Genomic DNA, 20,710 nt, shown 5'->3' with positions numbered 1-20,710 from the left:
TTAGGATTCTTTGTTCTATTTCTATGGAAAATGTTGTTGTGGTTTTGATAGAGACTGCTTTAGGTAATATGGACATTTTAACTATGTTATTCTTCCTATCCATAAGCATGGAATATCTTTCCATTTGTTTGTATCTTCTTTGATTTCTTTCGACAATATTTTATAGTTTTCAGTGTCGAGGTCTTTTACCTCCTTGGTTAAGTTTATTCCTATGTGTTTTATTCTTCTTGCTGCAATTGCAAATGGGATTGTATTCTTGATTTCTCTTTCTGCTAGTTCGTTGTTAATGTATAAAAACACAGCTGATTTTTGTACGTTGATTTTGTAGCCTGCAACTTTACTATATTCGTTTATTATTTCAGAGTTTTTTGGTAGATTCTTTAGGGTTTTCTATATAAAACTATGTCAACCACAAATAGTGACAGTTTTACTTCTTTCCCATCTGGATCCCTTTTATTTATTTTTCTTGCCTAATTGCTCTGGCTAGGACTTCCAATAGTTTGTTGAATAAGAGTGGTGAGAGCAGGCATCCTTGTCTTGTTCCTGTTCTTAGGGGAATAGCTTTCAGTTTTTACCATTGAGTATGATGTTAGCTGTGGGTTTGTCATATATGGCCTTTATTGTGTTGAGATATTTTCCTTCTATATCCAGTTTATCAAGAGTTTTATCATAAATGGATGAAAAGTGTTGTCAAATGCTTTCTCTGTATCTACTGAGATGATCCTATGATTTTTATTCTTCATTTTGTTAATGTGGTGTATGACATTGATTTTTGAATGTTGAATCATCTCTGCATCCCTGGAATAAACTCCACTTGGTTGTGGTATATGATCCTTTTAATATATTGTTTTATATTTGCTGATAGTTTGTTGAGGATTTGTGCATCTCTGTTCATCAGTGATATTAGCCTATACTTTTCTTTTTTTGTGATTTCCTTGTCTGGTTTTGGATAAGGGTAATGTTGGCCTCATAGAATGAATTAGGAAGCATCCCATCCTCTTCAGTTTTTTGGATGAGTTTCAGAAGGATAGGTATTAAATCTTTGAATGTTGGTAGAATTCATCAGAGTAGCCATGTCCTCCTCAACTTTTGTTTTTGGGGAGGGTTTTGGTTACTGTTTCATTCTCTTTACTTGTTATTGGTCTATTCAGACTCTCTATTTCTTCTTGATTCAATTTTGGAAGGTTGTATGAATCTAGGAATTTATCTATTTCTGTAAGTTATCCAATTTGTTGCCATGTAGCTTTTCATAGTATTCTTTTAATTCTTTTTATTTCTGTGGTATCTGTTATAATTTCTCCTCTTTCATTTCTGACTTTATTTGAGCCTTCCTTTTTTTTTTTCCTTAGCGACTCTAGCTAAGGGTTTGTCAATTTTATTTTCCTTTTTAAAGAACCAGGTCTTAGTTTCACTGATCCTTTCTCTTGTCTTTTCAGTGTCTGTTTTATTTATTTCTGTTTTGATTTTTATTATTTCTTTTCTTATACTGATTTGGGGCTTCATTGTTATTTCTTCTAGTTCCTTTAGGTGTAATGTTAGGTGTTTTATTTGAGATTTTTCTTGTTTCTTGAGGTAGGCCTGTATTGCTATAAACTTAGCTCACAGAACTGCCTTTGCTGCATCCCATAGATTTTGGTCTGTCGTGTTTTCATTTTCGTTTGTCTCCAGGTATTTTTTTATTTATCCTTTGATTTCTTCATTGATCTAATAGTTGTTCAATAGCATATTTTTTAGTCTCCACATATTTGTGACTTTTTCAGCTTTATTCTTGTAGTTGATTTCTAGTTTAATAGTATGGTGATTAGAAAAGATGCTTGATTTGATTTCAGTCTTCTTAAATTTATTGACACTTGTTTTGTTTCCCAGAATATGGTCTGTCTTTGAGAATATCCCATGTGCACTTGAGAAGAATGTGTATTCTGCTTTTGGATAGAATGTTTATATATATTTATTAAGTTCGTCTGGTCTAATGGTCCATTTAAGGCTGATGTTTCCTTGTTGGCTTTCTATCTGGATGGTCAATCCATTCATCTAAATGGAGTATTAGAGTCCCCTACCAGTGTGGTGTTGCTGTCAGTTTCTCTCTTTAGGTCTGTTAATAATTGCTTTATATATGGTGCTCCTATGTTAAGTGCATAGATAGTACTGTCATTAATGGATTGTCTTGATGGATTGTCCCTTTTATCAGTATCTAATGTCCATCTTTGTCCCTTGTTATCTTTCTGAGCTTGAAGTCTATTTTGTCTGATATATGTATGGCTACACCCACTTTCTTCTGATTGCCATTTGCTTGGAGTATCATCTTGCATCCCCTCACTCTGAGCCTATGTTTGTCTTTAGAGTTAGATGGTTCGCCTGAAGGCAGCACATTGTTGGGTCTTGTTTTTTAATCCATCCTGTTTCTTTTGATTGGTGAATTCAGTCTATTTACGTTTAAGGTGATTATTTATATTTGAGGACTTAATACTGCCATTTTATCTTTAGTTTTCTGGTTGGTCTATATTTTCATTGTTTCTTTTTCCTTGTATATAACTATGACTGCAACTTCAGTTCAGTGGTTTTTTGTGATGTATTTCTCAGTTTCCTCTTTTTTTATGTTTTGTGACTCTGTTCTGAATTTTATTTTGTAGTTATCATGAGGTTTGGATAAAAGGTCTCATAGATAAGATAGTTATTTTTTTGCTGATAGCCTCTTATGTCCGTTTCCCTATGCAGGTTCTGTCCTTTTCCTCTTCCCCTGCTATGTTTTTCTTGTCACAAATTATACCTCTCTGTATTGTGAGTTTGCTACCAAATGGAAGTGGTTATAGTTATTATTAATGCTTTCTTTCCCTTTAATTTTTATGTTATAGTTTAGTGTTTACTATACTATTCTGATACAGATCTGCCATTTTTTGGTTCTTTCTATCACCTTGCTCAAAGCTTTGTATACATTTGCCTTTTCATTTCAGGTAGGAGGACTCCTTTCAACATTTCTTATAAGGCAGGTCTAGTAGTAATGAACTTCCTCAGCTTTTTTTGTGTGTGTCTGGGAAAGCCTTTATTTCTCCCTCATATCTGAAAGGTAACTTTGCTGAATAGAATATTCTTGGCTGACAGTTTTTATCTTTCAATATTTTGATTATCTCTTTCCAATCTCTCCTGACTTTTAGGGTTTCTGCTGAGAAATCTGATAGCCTGGTGGGGATTCTCGTGTAAATTATTTTCTTTTTCTCCCTTGCTATTTTTAGTATTCTTTGTTTTTTATTGATGTTTGATAGTTTTATTATCATGTGTCTTAGAGAAGGTCTTTTTTGCATTGAGATAATTGGGAATACTATTATCTTCATGGATTTGTATATCCAGTTCCTTCCCCAGATTTGAGACGTTCTCAGCTATTATTTCTTTAAATAATCTCTCTGCTCCCTTCTCTCTCTCTTCTCCTTCTGGGATACCCATTAGGCTTATGTTGCCTTTCTAATGGAGTAAGATAATTCTTGTAGAATTTCTATGTTTTTTTTTCAAGTCTTAGTTCTCTCTCCTCTTCAACCTGCATTGTTTCTAGGTTTCTGTATTTGAGCTCACTGATTCTCTCTTCCATATGATTTGCTCTATTTCCAATGATTTCTAATGTTCTTTTCATCTCATTTATTGAGTTCTTCAGCTCCAAAATTTCTGTTTGGTTCTTTTAGAGTTTCAGTTTCTTTGGTAAAGTATTCCTTCTATTAATTGATCTTATTCCTGAGCTCATTGATCTGCCATTTTTTGTTTTTTTGGGTTTTTTTTTTTGGTAGCTCATTGAGTTTTTCCATGACAACTATTTTGAATTCTTTATGAGTTAGATAATCTATGACTTTGTGTTTGGCTTCTGGAGAATTGTTTTCTTTTTGTAGTTCCCTGGTACTGTGGCTTTTTGTGGTGCTTGCTGAGTTATTCCTCTCCGGGCACATTGGTTGTAGCAAACATGTTTTTTATTTAGGTATAGCTTTGTTTTGATTCAGACTTTTCAACTGCTTGGGTTAGAAGCCTTTCTTTTGTTTTGATTAGGCGGCACTATAGCAGCAGTTTTTGATTGCTCTTATCTGAACTTCCTCTGGCTATATTTGAGGATATACACGTTCTACCCTCCATCACTTCTATTTGGGATGTCCCTGGTACTCTTGTTATCACTACCTGTGCTTCTGAGGGTCACCGATGCCTTGCTGTTGTTAGTGTCACTGGCTTTGCCGCCAGGACGCTGGGGTAGCCGATGCCTCAGCTCCATCCAGGATAAGAATCTCTGCCTCTTCGGTTGGGGGACAGGAGAAGGTGAGCAAAGAGCGTGGTACATGGAGCACCATCTCAGCTGTTGCCTATTACCTTGTAGTCATAGGCGCCCGCCCCTGCAGTTAGGATGTCAGAGTTCTGTGCACACCTCCGCTGCTACTACCAGGTTCTGCACTGAGGCTGGGGGGCCAGGGTCATGGGCCTCTGCCTCCGCTGCTACTCCTTTTCCCTAGGTTGCAGGCACCACCATGGCTGGCTGGCTAGAGTTGCTTATGCGCCTCTGCTGCTGCCCACCGAGTTCCCTGGGGCTGGGATGGCTGGCTTAGCCACTGCAGCTGGGATCCAGGATCCTGGGCTCTGCCTCTGCTGTTTCCCCATTTATCCTCCTCTATGTGCTTCAGTTCACCCACCTTTGTGTGTACCATTGTGTGGATCTTTCTGGCATCCTGGTGTGTTGTACACTGCTTTTGCTGGGTCCTGGTGTGTTGTGCAGTGCTTTTGTTGGGTTATGGATGTTTTATTCACTGTAGATTGAAGGAGAGAAACAAAAGGATCCTCTCACACTGCTATGATGATCACATCTCCAAATATGAGGCTTTTTAATACTGTGAGTTTACAAATTCTTTCTCATGGTATCATCTTCATAATATTGTCTTCCACTGCTGTATGTTAAAGGAATTCTCGAAGGAGATCCTGAATACTTTATAATATATGGCTTAAAGATGTTCAGGGGCTGGCCTAGTGGCGCAGCGGTGAAGTTCACACATTCTGCTTTGGCGGCCTGGGGTTCACTGGTTTGGATCCCGGGTGCAGACTCACGCACCACTTGTCAAGCCATGCTGTGGTAGGCATCCTACATATAAAGTAGAGGAAGATGGGCACAGATGTTAGCTCAGAGCCACTCTTACTCAGCAAAAAAGAGGAGGATTGGCGACAGATGTTAGTTCAGGGCTAATCTTCTTCAAAAAAATAAATAAAAAATGTTGACAGAAATATTACTACGTTTTATCACATCTAGGTCTTGTACCATATACACAGATGGTATTTAAAAGTATTTCATGATTGAATTTTAAATCATCTTTAATTTAATTTTTGAAAATCTAAAAAGAGATTCAATTTTGTTTTGCAGTGATCAGCATGTTGGTAAAATTTATTCCAAATCCTCTTCCTTTCTGGATTATGTCAGAAAGTCTCTAAAGAAGCTTGGATTAGATGAATCCAAGGTCAGTATATGAAGACCCTTTATTTTTGTAAAAAACAGAACTCCCATGAGGGAATGAATTGAGATAATACAAAATTATTTTCCTTCTACTTTTCTCCCATTTGTGAAAAACGTTTGAATTATGTTGAAAGCAAACCTCCATGACCTTTGTTCTAGTTCACATTTTCTGTCATTATGAGTAGTTTGCTGTCGTACACCTCTAGAGAGATTCCCCCTTTAGCTTTATCCAGGTAAAAACGTGCCAATTCTCAAATAAAAGTAGAGTTAAAAAGCAAGATAACAGAACAAATGGGAATTGTAAGTAAGCAAGAGAAAATGATTTTAATTTTGAACTGCATTTATTTAAAGATTGTATAGCAGATTAAGAAATCTTAAGTTCAAAACGCCTTTGAATGGGAGAATCCTGGAAAGTGGTAACATCTAGGAGGTCCAAGCTAACAATTAAGAACATATTGTTAAAGACAAAATGTTCTTATTGAAGAAAAGCTGATTGACTAGTAATAATAAATATTCTAACCCTGAAAAAAAAAATAAACTCTCAATGATTCAAATAAGTTATTGACTAAAATATAAAATTGAACTTGGATTACTCTGATATTTTGAATTGATTATAAATTAAAATAAATAAAATAGATGGTTAAAGGAATGAAATGTATTTAGTGAAAGAGAAAAGTTAGACAGATATGGTTAAGTTATATCAAAGCTAAAGGATATTACTATTTATTGTACCAATTATCTGTTTGCTCCTGAGTTGGTTTATTACTTAAAGCAATTAGACTGGTACTAATCAAGTTACTTCCTCTGTAAAATGGCTATTAAAAAAGCATTCCTGACTCATATGATTTAAGAAATATTAAATTAGGTAATATACGTAAAATGCTGAATACAATGTTTGTACATAGTAAATGCTAACTGAATATTATTAATTTTTAATATGCTGATCTTTGTAAATGTACTACTTGTAATAATACAATTGATATGAATCCTACATATATTTTTATTTAGTCACCAAAACAAAGATCCTACTAGTCTTGCATAAATGAATAAGAATAGACACTGTTATTCTAGTTATTTTATTTCTGGGTTTTTTTAAAAAATAGTTTTAATCAGACTGGTCTTCCTTCCATTTAGTCTTAAATAGTACATATCTTTATTGCATGTCTCAATTTCATGTCTTGCATTTCATATCAAGAACACAAACCTAAGCATTATTTTCACAAATAAAGAGCTGTTTATTATTCTTTGCCCAAAACCAAACAGTAAAAATCCAGAAAGAATGTTGCTTATCCTTCCTGATGGCTTTCTCTTCCCAGGTGTGTCTTTAATAATAACCATAGTAAATGTTCCTTAATATGCTTATGATGTTACTGATAAGAATATTGATAGCTAATATTTACTAAGCACTTACTAAGTAATAGTTATTAAACTAAGGACATCACAACATTATCTCATTTAACTCTTCACAAAAACACTCATGGTGGATACAATTATTATTCCCGGTGTAATGATCTAGAAAGAGAGGCTTAGAGAAAGGCAGGTGATTTCCCCAGGGTCAAGGAGCTAGCAAGTGGGAGCTGGAACATGAACACAAATTCAACTAATGTAAAAACCTAAACTGTTCACCACCGCTATACTGAGAAGTGCAGTTAAAAACAAAAGAAAAAAAGATTAATATAGATAAGCATCACCATGTAAAATCAGTCTCAAATGATTCCATTTATTAGTTAATAAAGGCAATAATAGTGCCCGCTGATTTTCTCATAATACCAGTGAAGCTCATTAAATACAAATGTCAAATAAAATGGTTAGAAAAAAGAAAAGGAACAAGAAGCCCAAGCTGGAAGACACTGGGGGAGGAAGGTACAGAACAACATAATAAGGTGTTTAAGAAGATGTGCTGGTGAGAGGAAGCAAGTAGATGAATATATGTTTTCTTGTGGATTTTTGCTTGCTTGTTTTAATGTTAAGCAAGACGAGTTGAGAGAGTTGTGTCTTCCCGACCAGAGTGGTTGGATATAGGATAAGTTATTAAAACCAAACTTATATTTCTGATCCAATACAAAATTCTATTACTGTTCTCCCAAATCATGAAGTATCAGTGCTAAAATGATAGTTTTGACGCAAGCACAAGAAACAGAGATTTGTGTCGTTTTATTTTAAAAATGAAATCAATTTTCACATGAGATTCTAACTACTGAAAAGTATCCAAACCATTTAAATTTAAAATATTAAATACACCAAAATATTTAAAAGATCTTTGAGTAAACTCATAATCACGTATTAACAAACTTTTATGTATAACTGAAAGTGTAGTGAATGCATTGGTGTGTTTCTCATCTTTTAAAGCACATCTCTTCATATTCAAAACTGTAAGCAGGTGAAGTGCCTAGAAAATCTCCTAATTTGCTCTAGATAGATTCTTAGTTGCAAGAAATCATGTTAAATGTATAGAAGTAAACAGAGGACATTCCCAGATGGATCATCATTCCAAAGGAGACCAGAGCTGCATGTGCTGGATATATAAGTGGCTCACACACAGCTTAAAACATTAATCCGTGAGTCCTCTAGTCAGTTGTGAAAGACAGCATGGACTTTATATCTTACGGCAGAATTTCTCAAACTCAGCACTGTTGACATTTGCGTAATTCTTGTTGTGGGCAGCTGTTTCTGTGCATTGTAGGATGTTTAGTAGCATCCCTGGCCTCTGCCCACTAGATGTCAGCCGTAGCACCCTAGTGGTAACAATCCAAAAAATTAAATTTAAAAAAAAAGTCTCCAGATATTGCCAAAAATGCCATGGGGGACAAAATCACCCCCATTTGAGATCCTTCAAGTAATGGTCTTCTTAGAGATTCCATATGCACTCATCTAACATTCCCAGTATAACATTCCCATTATAAAGCCTACATTTGTAAAAAAAAAAATCCCATATTATACCAAGAAGCATGGAGAGAGAAAAGGAGGAAGAAGCAGTGCTCTGTTCTTATGTACTGAAGACTTTTTATTCAAAACGCTCCCCTCCTTGATCTTTAATTTTGTATAGCTCTAACACCTCTAAACAGCACAAAATACAGGTCTGTTTAAGGGGAATGTTTAGATTCCACAGTAAAGTTAAGCCTAACTCTGTACCACTAAAAACAATAAATTGTGGCAGAACATCAACTACCTTATATCAGCAAGTATACTGTTTATAATAGAATGAAATGTTACGGTAAAATTCCTGGAAATCTCAAGTACTTCTTTGTAAAACATTTTAGTAGAACCTTAGAATAGTCTACAATAAAATCCTAGTGGTTAGCTTTACCTAGACTTCAAAAAGATTAGCTATTCTTAAACTTTGTCTTCTGACCCAAACTTTAGTATCTCACCAAATTTCAGAAAACCTTCAAAATTGTCTTTAAGATTTCATGTTTTCTTCATGGTCCACAGCATTTTATCTTCTTTTGTATTACTTTTCTTTCTTTCTCCTTCCCCCTGCATACACCACGTGCCCAGGAATGCATGAATGTACGCACACACATCCATAGGGTTTTAAAAGCGTCAGAAATTGTATTGTTTGATAGTCATAGAATGAGCTGGAGTATTTGTCCATAAGAAGAGGAAAATAAAAGGAGCTTCTGTTCTAGAGCTTGCTTGTGTGTGTTTGTGTGTGTGTGTTACATACATATAATGAATACTCAAACAAACGAAGAAGTTAATTTCAGATACTGAGAAGTGAAATAAAAGCAATAAAACTGCTCCTTTAAGAGGGAGGTGGTGTACTGTTGAACGGACAAAATTGAAAACCACTAAGCTAGAACCTTACTGGAAGTAGTTGGAGGATAATTCGGGAGAATATCCTTAGATATTTTCCAAAAACAGGCCAGCAAAAGCAAACTTTTTGAGACCAAAATAATTTAGTTATTCATCAGCAAACATTAATTTTGAAGAATCACCCATGTGCCAAGAACAGTGTAAACTCTGGAGCTACAAACATAATTAAGACATAACCCGTGAAAAAAGATAACAAGTAATTACAGCATGAACTTAGAATAGACACGTAAACTACGGTGGTGTCATAGGGAAAGGAGTGACTCACTTTGCCTGTGAAGATCTCACAAAGGACCTTAGCTTGGTCTTGAAAGATGTGTAGTTCATTGAGCAAACAAGGTGAGAGGGTAGGCAGTGAGGAATTCATTTCAGATGTGTGGGAGGAATAGCTTGTGCAAAACCACAGTGATGTAAGAAACGATTCTGGAGTCAGCCATTGCTGGAGCATAAAGCAAGGAGGGGAGGCGGTGGTGAGAGATGAGGCTAAAGGAGTGGGTACATGTGGAGAGGCCAAGTAAACTGATCTTTAGATTTTAAATCAGAGAATAATCAGGACTGATCATAATCACCAGGTGGTTTAACTACAGGTGTGAGTGCAGGAATCATTCCACAAGAGGGCCAGTAACAAATGTAAGGAGCTCATAAACTTCCATGTGATAATGTACCCATAAATGATGTAGACTGAATGAATCCCTCTGACCCTAAAGAAACAGCGAATTCCTGAGACAGGTTAAATATATATTTGTGTATCTGTCATTTTTGATGATATGAGAAAAGCATGTGCGTTATTCCCATAAATAACACTTTTTGGTGGTTGATTTTTGCAGCCACCATGGTAATCATTGATTCACAGGAGAATCATTAGTAGATGTTAAAATCATTGCATAAAAGACTTTTGGAGACCAGGATATTTACACAGACTCAAAGTACCTCCCACAGGCTTTCTAATTTCGTAGAGTAGATAAACCTAGTCAATATCCTATACCAAGTGAACAAAGTTAGCATTACCAATCATGAAACAAGCTGACATCATCTGCCTCTGTCTTTAATAGCGTGGTGTTTTTTTTTTTTTAAAGCATTCTGCCCAGGATGGGACATTGCATTTAGTTGTCCTGTCTCTAGTCACATTTAATCTGGAACAGTTCCTCAACACTTGTCTTTCATGACATTGACATATTTTCAAAAGGCCGGTTGGCTGAGTGTTGCCTCATGAACAGATTAAAGTTATGCATTTTTGGCAGGAATATTACTGAGGGATTTTGTGCCCCTCCCAATGCATCTAGCTATCCATAGCTGGTTCTATATCAAATAAGATCATTAAAGAACTATATTACCATATTTACACCGTATACCTACAGTAGTTTATCCCTGTAGGGATGCATTATCAGAACTCTGATTAAATAGTTTGCTTTTATCAAGGTCTTAAGAAGGAAGGAATATTTGATTGCAAGAAATAAAGATTTACTGGAGTTTTTTTTAATAATTGGTAGGCGGTTATTTCAGGAATACATATATTTATAAGACTGGAATCTCTCAGTTTCACAAAAATCCAGAAAGAGATGTACAGCCTAGTCTCATCAGAATGTAGTTTTTTAATAGGAGCAGGATTCAAAACAGCCATATTGACTGTTATTGTTACTTCCTGAGTGATAGGTTTTCTAATCCTTCACCATTACAGTGATTCAGCTCCTGAACTACCAGCCATTTTACTCTTTGTCCTAGATCATTTTTCTCTTCAGATTTGAGCTTATCGATAGGTTGTTTCTTCATGATTATGCTTTCTGCCTCCAACAAACTTTGTACATCCCTTTCAGTCCCTTACCCTCCCCCTAGAAAAAGATCTAATTGATTCATTTCATCTCTTTCATACCTATTTGGTAAACCTTTTCTTCCATGCCACATCATCAGCAGGACCACCCCATAGAGTTATCCAATTTTTGCTGTACACAGAGGCATCTAGCTGAGAGCACAAGTGGGGATAAAATTCCAGCCCATGTTCTACTTAAGACAAGCTCCTTGGCCCAGGACTGCATTCCCCCAAAGGAAAGTGGGGGAGTCTCTTTCTAATTCTTGAAAAGACACCATATCAGCTAGCAGCAGCCCTGTAATAGGTCACAAATACCCTAATCCAATAAGGTGAAAGAGAGGAAACGTGTGTACCCACAGGAAGACCTGTGCATAAGTTGCTGTCCGTGACCCTTTCCCCAAGCAATGACTGGACAAGACCACAATAAAATGGGGCTTTGGGAGACTGGCCCCATGGTGTAGTAGTTAAGTTTGGCATGCTCTGCTTTGGCAGCCCAGGTTCGCAGGTTTGGATCCCGGGTATGGACCTACACCAGTCATCAGCCATGCTGTGGCAGTGACCCACATATAAAGAGGAGGAAAATTGGCACAGATGTTAGCTCAGGGCTAATCTTGCTGAGCAAAGAAAAAAAGAAAATGGGGCTTTGGGTTTGGAGGCATTCTGAGTCTTGACATATTTGGTACAAGGATATTTCTGGACATCCAGTAAAGATAACATTAAGAAGCTTTTTCCTGTTATCTGAGTTCTGCTATATAGCAGTCTACATAATTTCTGTTTAATTTTTCATGATAGTATGATCTCCTCCAAAGAACATTCACCTTATTACTTTTTTGCCTTAGCTCTCAGAAGGCTCAAAGTTCAATTTATGCTTTATTCCAGCAACTGTCCTTAGCTAGGTTATTTTGGCATCATGATCTTCTCCCTTGAATTATATACACCCTTGAGTATTTGTCCTTTCTTTAATGGTTCTACTATTGATGTGTTTTTATGCTTCATATTATAAACCACCTCAAATTCTTGAAAATAAGCATATTATTAATAATAAAATTTTCTGTAATTTTTGATTGTATAGATTTGGAGCAATTACATTTGGAAAAAGACAAGAATTAACAATTTATACTTCTTTCAAATTGTGATCAAAAACAATATGTTAGGACATGCAAAGACCAAGCCTAATAACATTTTCATGCTAAATGCACAAAAGATAAAAGGATATTTTATTAAGCAATAGAACATTCTTGTGTAATATAAGTCTAATTCTGTATAAGAATAGCCACATTGTGTGTAAAAATTATTTTTATTCTCCCAGCTAACCACAGAGAAGCATTAGGTACAGAAATGTCTCCCTGGCAACCAGGAGCTCCAGGGAGTAGTAGAAGTTATAATCATTGCAAGAATAGGAAAATACATTACACCTTTTATTTATTTTTTATTTATTTAAGGGAGAAAAATAAGACCTGCTTAATTATTTTATTGATACTGCTGTTAATATAAGAAAAAACATTAATTTCAATGTTTATTTTAGATAGTTACGATTACTGAAGTGTAAAAATCTGTAGTTGACATATATTCAAATGAAAAAATAAGTAACATGATGTAAAAAATGATGTATCAATATGTATCAAATGTATCAATTATATATCAATAATCACTTTTAGAATGAATATGAACTGAACTTAGTATTTTATATGTGGATTATGCTGTTCAGATAGTAGCCAGTTCAAATTTTATTTCCATTAGCTAGTAATTGACAAGTATACATTAGAAAATATGGGAAGAACTTTGTGCATTACATTTTTATTTCTTTAATTTTATCTTATTGACCATAAATTTCAAGCTTAGAAACATTAGTTATATACATAATTACATCAATTTTAAAAGTAAGAAATCTATCAAGTCACCTTTGCACTGTGTGCTCCAGAAGATTCTTAGTGACACTAATCTTTTGAGTAATGGCTTGGATAATTTCCCCTTTGAACCTAAGACTGTCAGGCCCACTTCAGCCTCCTTGTCACTAGCTTTGTCTTCCCCAGCTCCCTAGGCAGGATCAGTTAACAGGCCTCATCTCTGCATCCTCCTTCCTTAGGTCTTGAGCCACTTATGACCTAGCCAAAGGTTTATGAGCAGCCTCAGTCCCATCATCTAGTGGTGAGAAATAAATCAATTGCTAACCCGTCTTCTGATAGCGTAGGATGTGGAGAGGATCTCCTATCAACTATGTATCTCATCCACTAATCCAACTCATTCCCCTTGAAGTTGAAGTATGTCCACCTTTGCTGGCCCCTTATAGTGATCTATAAAAAGACAATTTTAATACATAAATAAATGGAGGAGAAGAAACAAATCTCCCATGGAAAAGAATTCCAAATAATTTATTTAAATAGTCCACCCTCAAGGATGGAGCATAGCTCCCCTCTCAGGTTTGGGTACACATAATGACTTTCTTCCAAAGTGTACAGTATAGAGAGGGGGCAAAAAAGAGGAAGTTTACAATGAAGAAACCTGGCATTCACTGTCTCAGCCAGGTAATCAAGGTCAACATCAACTGTGGTAAATCATATTGATACTATCTACCCCTGATATGATATAAGGAAGATGGCACTTTACTTCTGTGGTCTTCCTCTCAAAAACCCATAGTCCCAGTCTAATTATGAGGAAACATCTGACAAATCCCAGTGAAGGAACATTCTACAAAATGCCTGAGCAGTACTCCTCAAAACTGTCAAAGTCGTCACAAATAAGGCAAGCCTCGGAAGCTCCAGTAGGACTAAGTGCAATGTGTTATTCGGGATGGGATCTTGGAACTGAGAAAGGATATTAGGTAAAAACTAAGGAAATCTAATAAAATATGGACTTCAGCTAATAATGTATCAATATTGGCTCATTAATTATAGTAAATAACCATATTTAAGGTGTTAATAGGGGAAACTGAATATGGGCTATATGGAAACTCTCTTCAAAATTTCTGTAAATCTAAGACTGTTCTAAAATACAAGTTCATTTTTAAAAACCAATATGAGAGGGGCTGGCCCCGTGGCCGAGTGGTTAAGTTCGCGCGCTCCGCTGCGGGCGACCCAGTGTTTCGTTAGTTCGAATCCTGGACACGGACATGGCACTTGCTCATCAAACCACGCTGAGGCGGCGTCCCACATGCCACAACTAGAAGAACCCACAATGAAGAATATACAACTATGTACCAGGGGGCTTTGGGGAGAAAAAGGAAAAAATAAAATCTTGAAAAAAAAAATTATGAGAAAAGCTAATGTTTATTGAACCTTAGCTTTGTGCCAGACATTGTGCTGAAAGCTTTGTATAGGTTATCTCACTGAATACTAAGGATGCCCTTATGAAACAAGTGCTGTTATCCTCATTTTATAGGTGAGAAAATGAAGACATAGGTTAAGTGGTTTCTTAATGCCAAAATCTGGGAAGTTAGGGAAGAAGGATTCCAATCCAGACTGTCTAACTCTACAGCCCATGCTCCTTTTTGTCATATTGATATAACTTATTAACAGACATTGAGCACAAGAAGAATGCTTGTTTAGCATTTCTCCAAAACTGACAGCCATCAGATAAATAAGCCTATGAGGAAGAATAAAGAGAAAATTTGTACTTGCCAACAGGCAAAATAAATGTACTTCTAAAGCAGACTGAAGAATTGAGATTTGGAATAAAGGCAGAAGAAATTCAAGGAATGGTGAAATTTCTTGAAGCATTCAAGAAGGAGGAGCTTATATCGAGAACTTTGACGCCTGAAACTTTTTCAGACAGGATGAAGTTGGTCCAGAATTAGAAATGTGTTGAATAGTAAGATATATACTGTCTAACACATAGGCTATATTGGAGTTAAAAGAACTGTCAAAAAATTACAAGAAAGGGGCGGGGGGGGGGGTAATCTAAAGCACCTAAACATTACTTCTCATTTACCATCTTCCACTCCCGTTTCCCCTTAGTACTGGATAGCTCCTTGAGCCCAAACCACAGCCCACTGAGCTAGGGCCCTATTACACAGCTTAACTCTTACTAATCCCTTTTTCTGGAATGTAGAGGATGGGCAGCAGGGAGCACTGGACTTCATGACCAGTACTCCCAGCTGCCATTTAATGGGCACTTCACCCTGTAGGTTTCCATGTATGTCCTTATTTAGGTATGACCTACACTGGGCAGTGCCTCAATTCTGATGCCTTCATTTGTCTCTAGGATGTTGGCCCTACTTAGGCCTCACTGGCTTTAACACTCAATAAGGTCATCTGTAAAATGAGACTGTGAATATATGTATGTTACAGATTGGTGTTAGGATTAAAGGAGATAGTGTCTTCATTTTAAAATTTCCATGTAATCTTTGTGGTCTGATCTGATCAGACTGGTAGTTGAGCATTTGATTGAAAAAGTTGATTAATACGTGAAATCATACCTTAAACACTGCATTTTTCACATAAAGACATATTAATATACTTTCGTTCACCAAACTTTTGATATAAGAACAAGGCTATTTGTTTGGGTTTTTTTGCACACAGGTTTCCATATAGTTTCACTATTTGAAATTCTGCCTTAACTTTTTTGCGTCAAACGTACCTCTAATGCATAGCCTACAATCTCCAGCTTTGGTTCACTTAAAGTGAAGCAACAGACTTCCGTTTTTTTAGATGAGAGTTAAGATGATGTTCTCACCTTTTCTCAGAGTCATACAAAAGCAACAAGTAGAATGAGAAACAGAAATACACACTAACTTCTTTGACAAAATCAGAAAGCATTTTAAATCCCAACCATGTGTATTATGAAGTACAGTGAAGGTAAAAAGTGATGCAGAAAGATTCCAAGAGAAAATACCCAGGGTTACAAATCACCAGCAAAACCAACAGAACACAGTTCTCTAAAGTGGCCTGTCTTGAGGAGCAAAATCAACAATTCCTAGTTTGGAACAAATGCAACTGGTGACCAGGGTGGTGCTTCCCAGTTTGGCACAAAAGAGAAACAGAATATGGGAGAACTCAAGGAATCACATTGAAAAGCCATGTTTGTAGGAAGCTGTGTGCTAGTGAAGCAGGATCAAAAAAAAAAGACTGTGAGTTCTGAATTAGTCCTGCAACTGCTGATCCCAGAAGGTGGGAGAGAAGTAAAGATTAAAGGCTGTAATTCAGATACACACATAATTTCGTGAGATGAGAATTTTTGCCTGAATCTAGTCCAATACACTCTACTGCGAAAATTTGATCCAAGAGGTACTCATAAGATTCAAAGATGGACAAAATTTTTAAAAGGGTTTGGGAAGGGGGCATAATCTGCAACAGCTCTGTCCCAAAGCAGGGATGTTTTCTAGAATGCTACCGCTAGAGACTGGGTGAGACGAAGCCTTACCTTTCACTGTTACCCTTTGGTCCTTTCAAATTCAAAAGTAATTTAATGCAGTAAGAAAGGGAATAGGGGCTTTAAAAAATAATAAATTCATTTAGACATTTGCAAAGAAATTTGAGTATAAATCCTTTAAGATTTTTGACTTTTTTAATCTAGTCTTTTCAGTTGCTTTGACCACCTCTAAATTGACAGCAGTTTCTTCTGATGACTTTCCTTTATCAAGCCTTTCACAAAGGCATTCAACTTTTCCTTTGCATTCATGTTTCATTAATTATATAATATTTATTTACCTTATATCATTGCAATAATATGCCAGTTGGCATAACAAGTTTAGAAACAAATACAATTGATTTAGTAAGCATAAAGCTCAACTGGTGGGAGCAGAAACATGGAAGTAATCTAGAAAGTGGCCTGCTAACCACAAGGGTTCAGTGTTCTGTGGATATCTCATGTTTTAGAGAAAAAATGGAGAATGAGGCTTATTGATGGATTTGTTAGGTGGATGTTAGAGGAAATTACCTTAATATGAATATATGTTATTATTGTATTCCTGCTCCCTTTGAATTATTCTCTAGGGTATGTAGTTTCAATATATTGTTTTAAATCTTACTTTTATTCAAAAATATTTATTGAGCTCCTACAATGTACCCCAAGCATAGAAACCAGTGAAAGTAAATATTTCATCACTACTTGTTGAAATTAAACAATGTTAATAGGATGTTATTGGTGATTTTATTTTTGATATGTTGAATAACCTGTTATCAGTGCAAAAGATTTAAATGAAAGAATTTAGAGTTATATTGACTTGCTTTGTGAATATCTTTAGAACTCTTCAGACACCTAAGGTTGTTTTAAATTGTTGTGTATTTTACTTTAGGGTATGTTTGATAAGGAAAAAAATATTTTTTTAACTATTTTTAAATATATTATTCTTGTTTTTTTATCTTGAAGCTGCCAGAAAAAATTATAATGGACTACTATGAGAAGTATAAGCCTAGAATGAATGAGCTGGAAGCTTTTAATATGGTAAATCTCAGAATTAAACATATTAAATTGGATGTGTTACTAGACTTGAATAGGGTCCTGTTAAATCTTATTATGGGACCAACCAATCTATGTTGTTTTTCTCTTGCTGTAGAAAAGCCATTTTGGATCATTTCCTATTTCAGAACTATATTAGGTGCCAGTAATGTTAATAAAGAGAACACATGGTAGACTTCTCTTAAAGTATATTATAAATGCACAGAAAGAAGTTTCTGAGTTCTTTGAACACATATTGGTCTCAATGCAGTTATTTCACAAGCATTCCTTTTAATGAATTTCATTCTTAGTACCCCCTTTAAAAGTTTCTATCACAAATGTATGATTGCCTTTAGATTCTACCTCAGAGTGACTCTTTTCCTATTATTATTAAAGAAAAACTTGATCTCTGCAGTATTCGTTTTCTGAAGATGTACAATGGGTACTGGAGATTTGGCCTTATGTAAATTTCTGTAGCTACATTGTCTTAAACTTCAGTGTTAAGCTAGTCTGTTTTTTTTTCAGTACCACTATCCTGTCTTATTCTTTCTTTTAGTTGAAAGTTGTTCTGGCTCCTTGTATAGAGACACTGATTCTTCTGGATCGACTTTGCTACCTGAAAGAGCAGGTAAATTATATTGTTTTTAAATGTATAACAAGTATCTTCATTAAATCCAGTAATATGGACCCACCTGTATCTAGGAGAAGTTTCTCTCACATAGAACCAGTAAGATAATTTTTGTCATATTTTTTAAGTTTAGATCTTCATTCCATCTCTTTTTAAACATAAACATATGTATAACAGATGTTCTCAGCAAAGCTGCTGTAATAAAGTTTACATCCTTTTAATTGTGTGGTAATTACTAGACAGTAGGCAGTGAACACAAACCATCATATATAACATACTGTATAGCTAAAATTAATAAAGGCCAGGCATAAAAGATAGCGTATATATTTAACTGTGTAAGAATTTACCTTTTAATTCACTTTTGGACTTTTGGACATATGCATTTTGCAATATAGAAAGTTCTTTTTGATCAAGTGAAATTTCTTGTGTTTTTTCACAATCCTATTTGTTTTACCAATGTTGAATGACCAAAAAACTGGTCTTTTTGGTTATCCTTAGGTAGAATGGTTTTTGTGGATTCTGTTCTGAGCTGTGATCAAAGTAAAGTTTCGTGAACTGTTTAAATTAAACCCATTTGTGGATTCAGCCTTCTGTTTCCACTATAAACCCTTTATTTTAACAATTTTGTTTTATCATATGGGGAGCATTACTTTCTTCTTTTCAACAGTCTACTTGGAACAAATGGATTTTAGTAAATGTTTGCTTTTGTTCTAATTTGTATTTTTATAGAGAAAGCCAATTTTTAAATATTTAGATAATGGTGTACTTTCCTAAGCTACCAACTAACTCAAAATCACTGAAAAGCTTTGGTTCCCAAGTTAGTAGGTGACAGAATCAGGCCTGTTTTACTACACATCATTTCCCTATTCCAAACAATTTCCATTGACCTAAATAAAATAGGGAGGCAAAACAATATGCACAAAAATTAATAGCTTTGTCGTGAAGTGATAGAAATCATATAGATGCTAATATTTTACATAATTTTTTTTATTATAAAAGTTAATACATATTTGTGTTAGAAAAGTTAAAATGAAGAATGTAACAAAGAAAATGAAAAGTAATGATAATCCCACCTTTCAGGGTTAACTATTAAATTTTTGGTATGTTTTCTAGTGCTTCTTTCTAATATATGTATGTTGCACGTATACATATTTGCACATTATTTATACTTTAATTAAAATTGGAGTCAAATTAGGGCCGGCCAGGTGGCGCAGCAGTTAAGTTCACAGGTTCTGCTTCGGTGGCCCGGGCTTCACTGGTTTGGATCCTGGGTGTGGACATGGCACTGCATGGCAAGCCATGCTGTGGCTGGCGTTCCACATATAAAGTAGAGGAAGATGGGCATGGATGTTAGCTCTGGGCCAGTCTTCCTCAGCAAAAAGAGGAGGATTGGCAGCAGATGTTAGCTCAGGGCTAATCTTCCTCAAAAAAAAAAAAAAAATTGGAGTCAAATAATGAATGCAGTTTTGCATCTAACTAGTTTCATTTATTTTATTTAGAATTTTCCCATTATTAAATATACTACAGAAGCTCAATAATGTTTCATCATATAATAATTTATATAAGTAACACTCAATTGTTATTTGCCACTTCCGGTTTTCCACAGTTACAGCAAAGAGTAACCTTGTAGTTCACACTCTGTGTACATCTTAATTATTTCCTCAGCATGAATTCCTGAAGGTGAAATTGTAAATGTTAATTTTATTCACCAAAAATACTTTTATTTTATGTAATTTGTTTTCTATGTAGTTTTTATATTAGACTATATAGTCTGAGTTAATCTCTCATTTTTGTCCTCAACAAATGATTGTATATCTAAATCACGTATCAATTTTCAGGAAGATATTGCATGGTCTGCGCTTGTAAAGTTGTTTGATCCTGTGAAATCTCCCAGATGTTACGCTGTTATTGCTCTGAAGAAGCAGCAATGATAATTGAAGCAAGGTATCAGATGCGTCTGTTTGTAGAACCTATTGCTTATTTGGCTTTTCTTATATCGTGTTATGTGAATATTTGAAAAACATTGCTGTATATGTTTTAAATAAACAGCAAAATAATCACTAACCACAGAATGCCATAATCCATTTTTCCATTGTCAAAGCATACATTAATAAAATAAGTACTCGTGAAAATACTATAAAAGGATTGACCTACATTCCTGAGTTAGTACATCAAAAGGACATTGTAATCTGAGCTTTATTTCCTGTTCAATATTTGAGGCCCTTGATATTTGCTACATATTGCATTTTTATTTTTATCGACTTAAAAGCAGATGAAAGGTATAGGTGTAAATATTGTAAAATTAGTTGAAGATCATTTGTACTTTCCTCCACGTTTTGGAAGGATTTTCCATGTTATCAGAAGAGAAAAATCCACATTTAAAGGAAAGAAATACCCAAAAGCCAGGCCAGCCATAAAAGGGCCTAATATCAAGTGTATTTTCCACTGGGTTTTAGTCTATGTTGGATGAGAAAATATTCTGTACCCTTAAAGGAATATATATCTTATAAAAGAGATACTCACTTTAAGAATTCTTGAGGCTATTTCTCTTACTGAAATAAAGGGATGGTTTGGCACTTAATGGAGTTACCTTGTGTTCTATAAAAAGCCAATCTGAGTAAAG

General features: G+C 35.2%; 1 protein-coding gene across 3 annotated transcripts in view; it reads left to right on the top strand.

The window, feature by feature from the left end:
• The window catches only part of METTL25 (methyltransferase like 25), a 93,792-nt gene extending 73,632 nt beyond the window's left edge, over positions 1-20,160 (top strand). For 2 of the 3 annotated variants that reach the window (XM_046646611.1, XM_046646610.1), the window contains 4 exons: positions 5,375-5,468; positions 17,391-17,465; positions 18,016-18,087; positions 19,926-20,160. In XM_046646611.1, the coding sequence (XP_046502567.1) occupies positions 5,375-5,468; positions 17,391-17,465; positions 18,016-18,087; positions 19,926-20,018 (334 nt within the window). In that variant the 3' untranslated portion in view covers positions 20,019-20,160. The remainder of the gene's footprint in view (positions 1-5,374; positions 5,469-17,390; positions 17,466-18,015; positions 18,088-19,925) is intronic. The other variant, XM_046646612.1, reaches the window with a different exon arrangement.
• Positions 20,161-20,710: the final 550 nt, after the last annotated feature.

The sequence above is a fragment of the Equus quagga genome, chromosome 19 (genome assembly GCF_021613505.1).
Source record: "Equus quagga isolate Etosha38 chromosome 19, UCLA_HA_Equagga_1.0, whole genome shotgun sequence".
NCBI classification, from domain to species: domain Eukaryota; kingdom Metazoa; phylum Chordata; class Mammalia; order Perissodactyla; family Equidae; genus Equus; species Equus quagga.
Note: the sequence above shows the minus strand (reverse complement) of the source record. Positions and strands in the feature narration are given on the sequence as shown.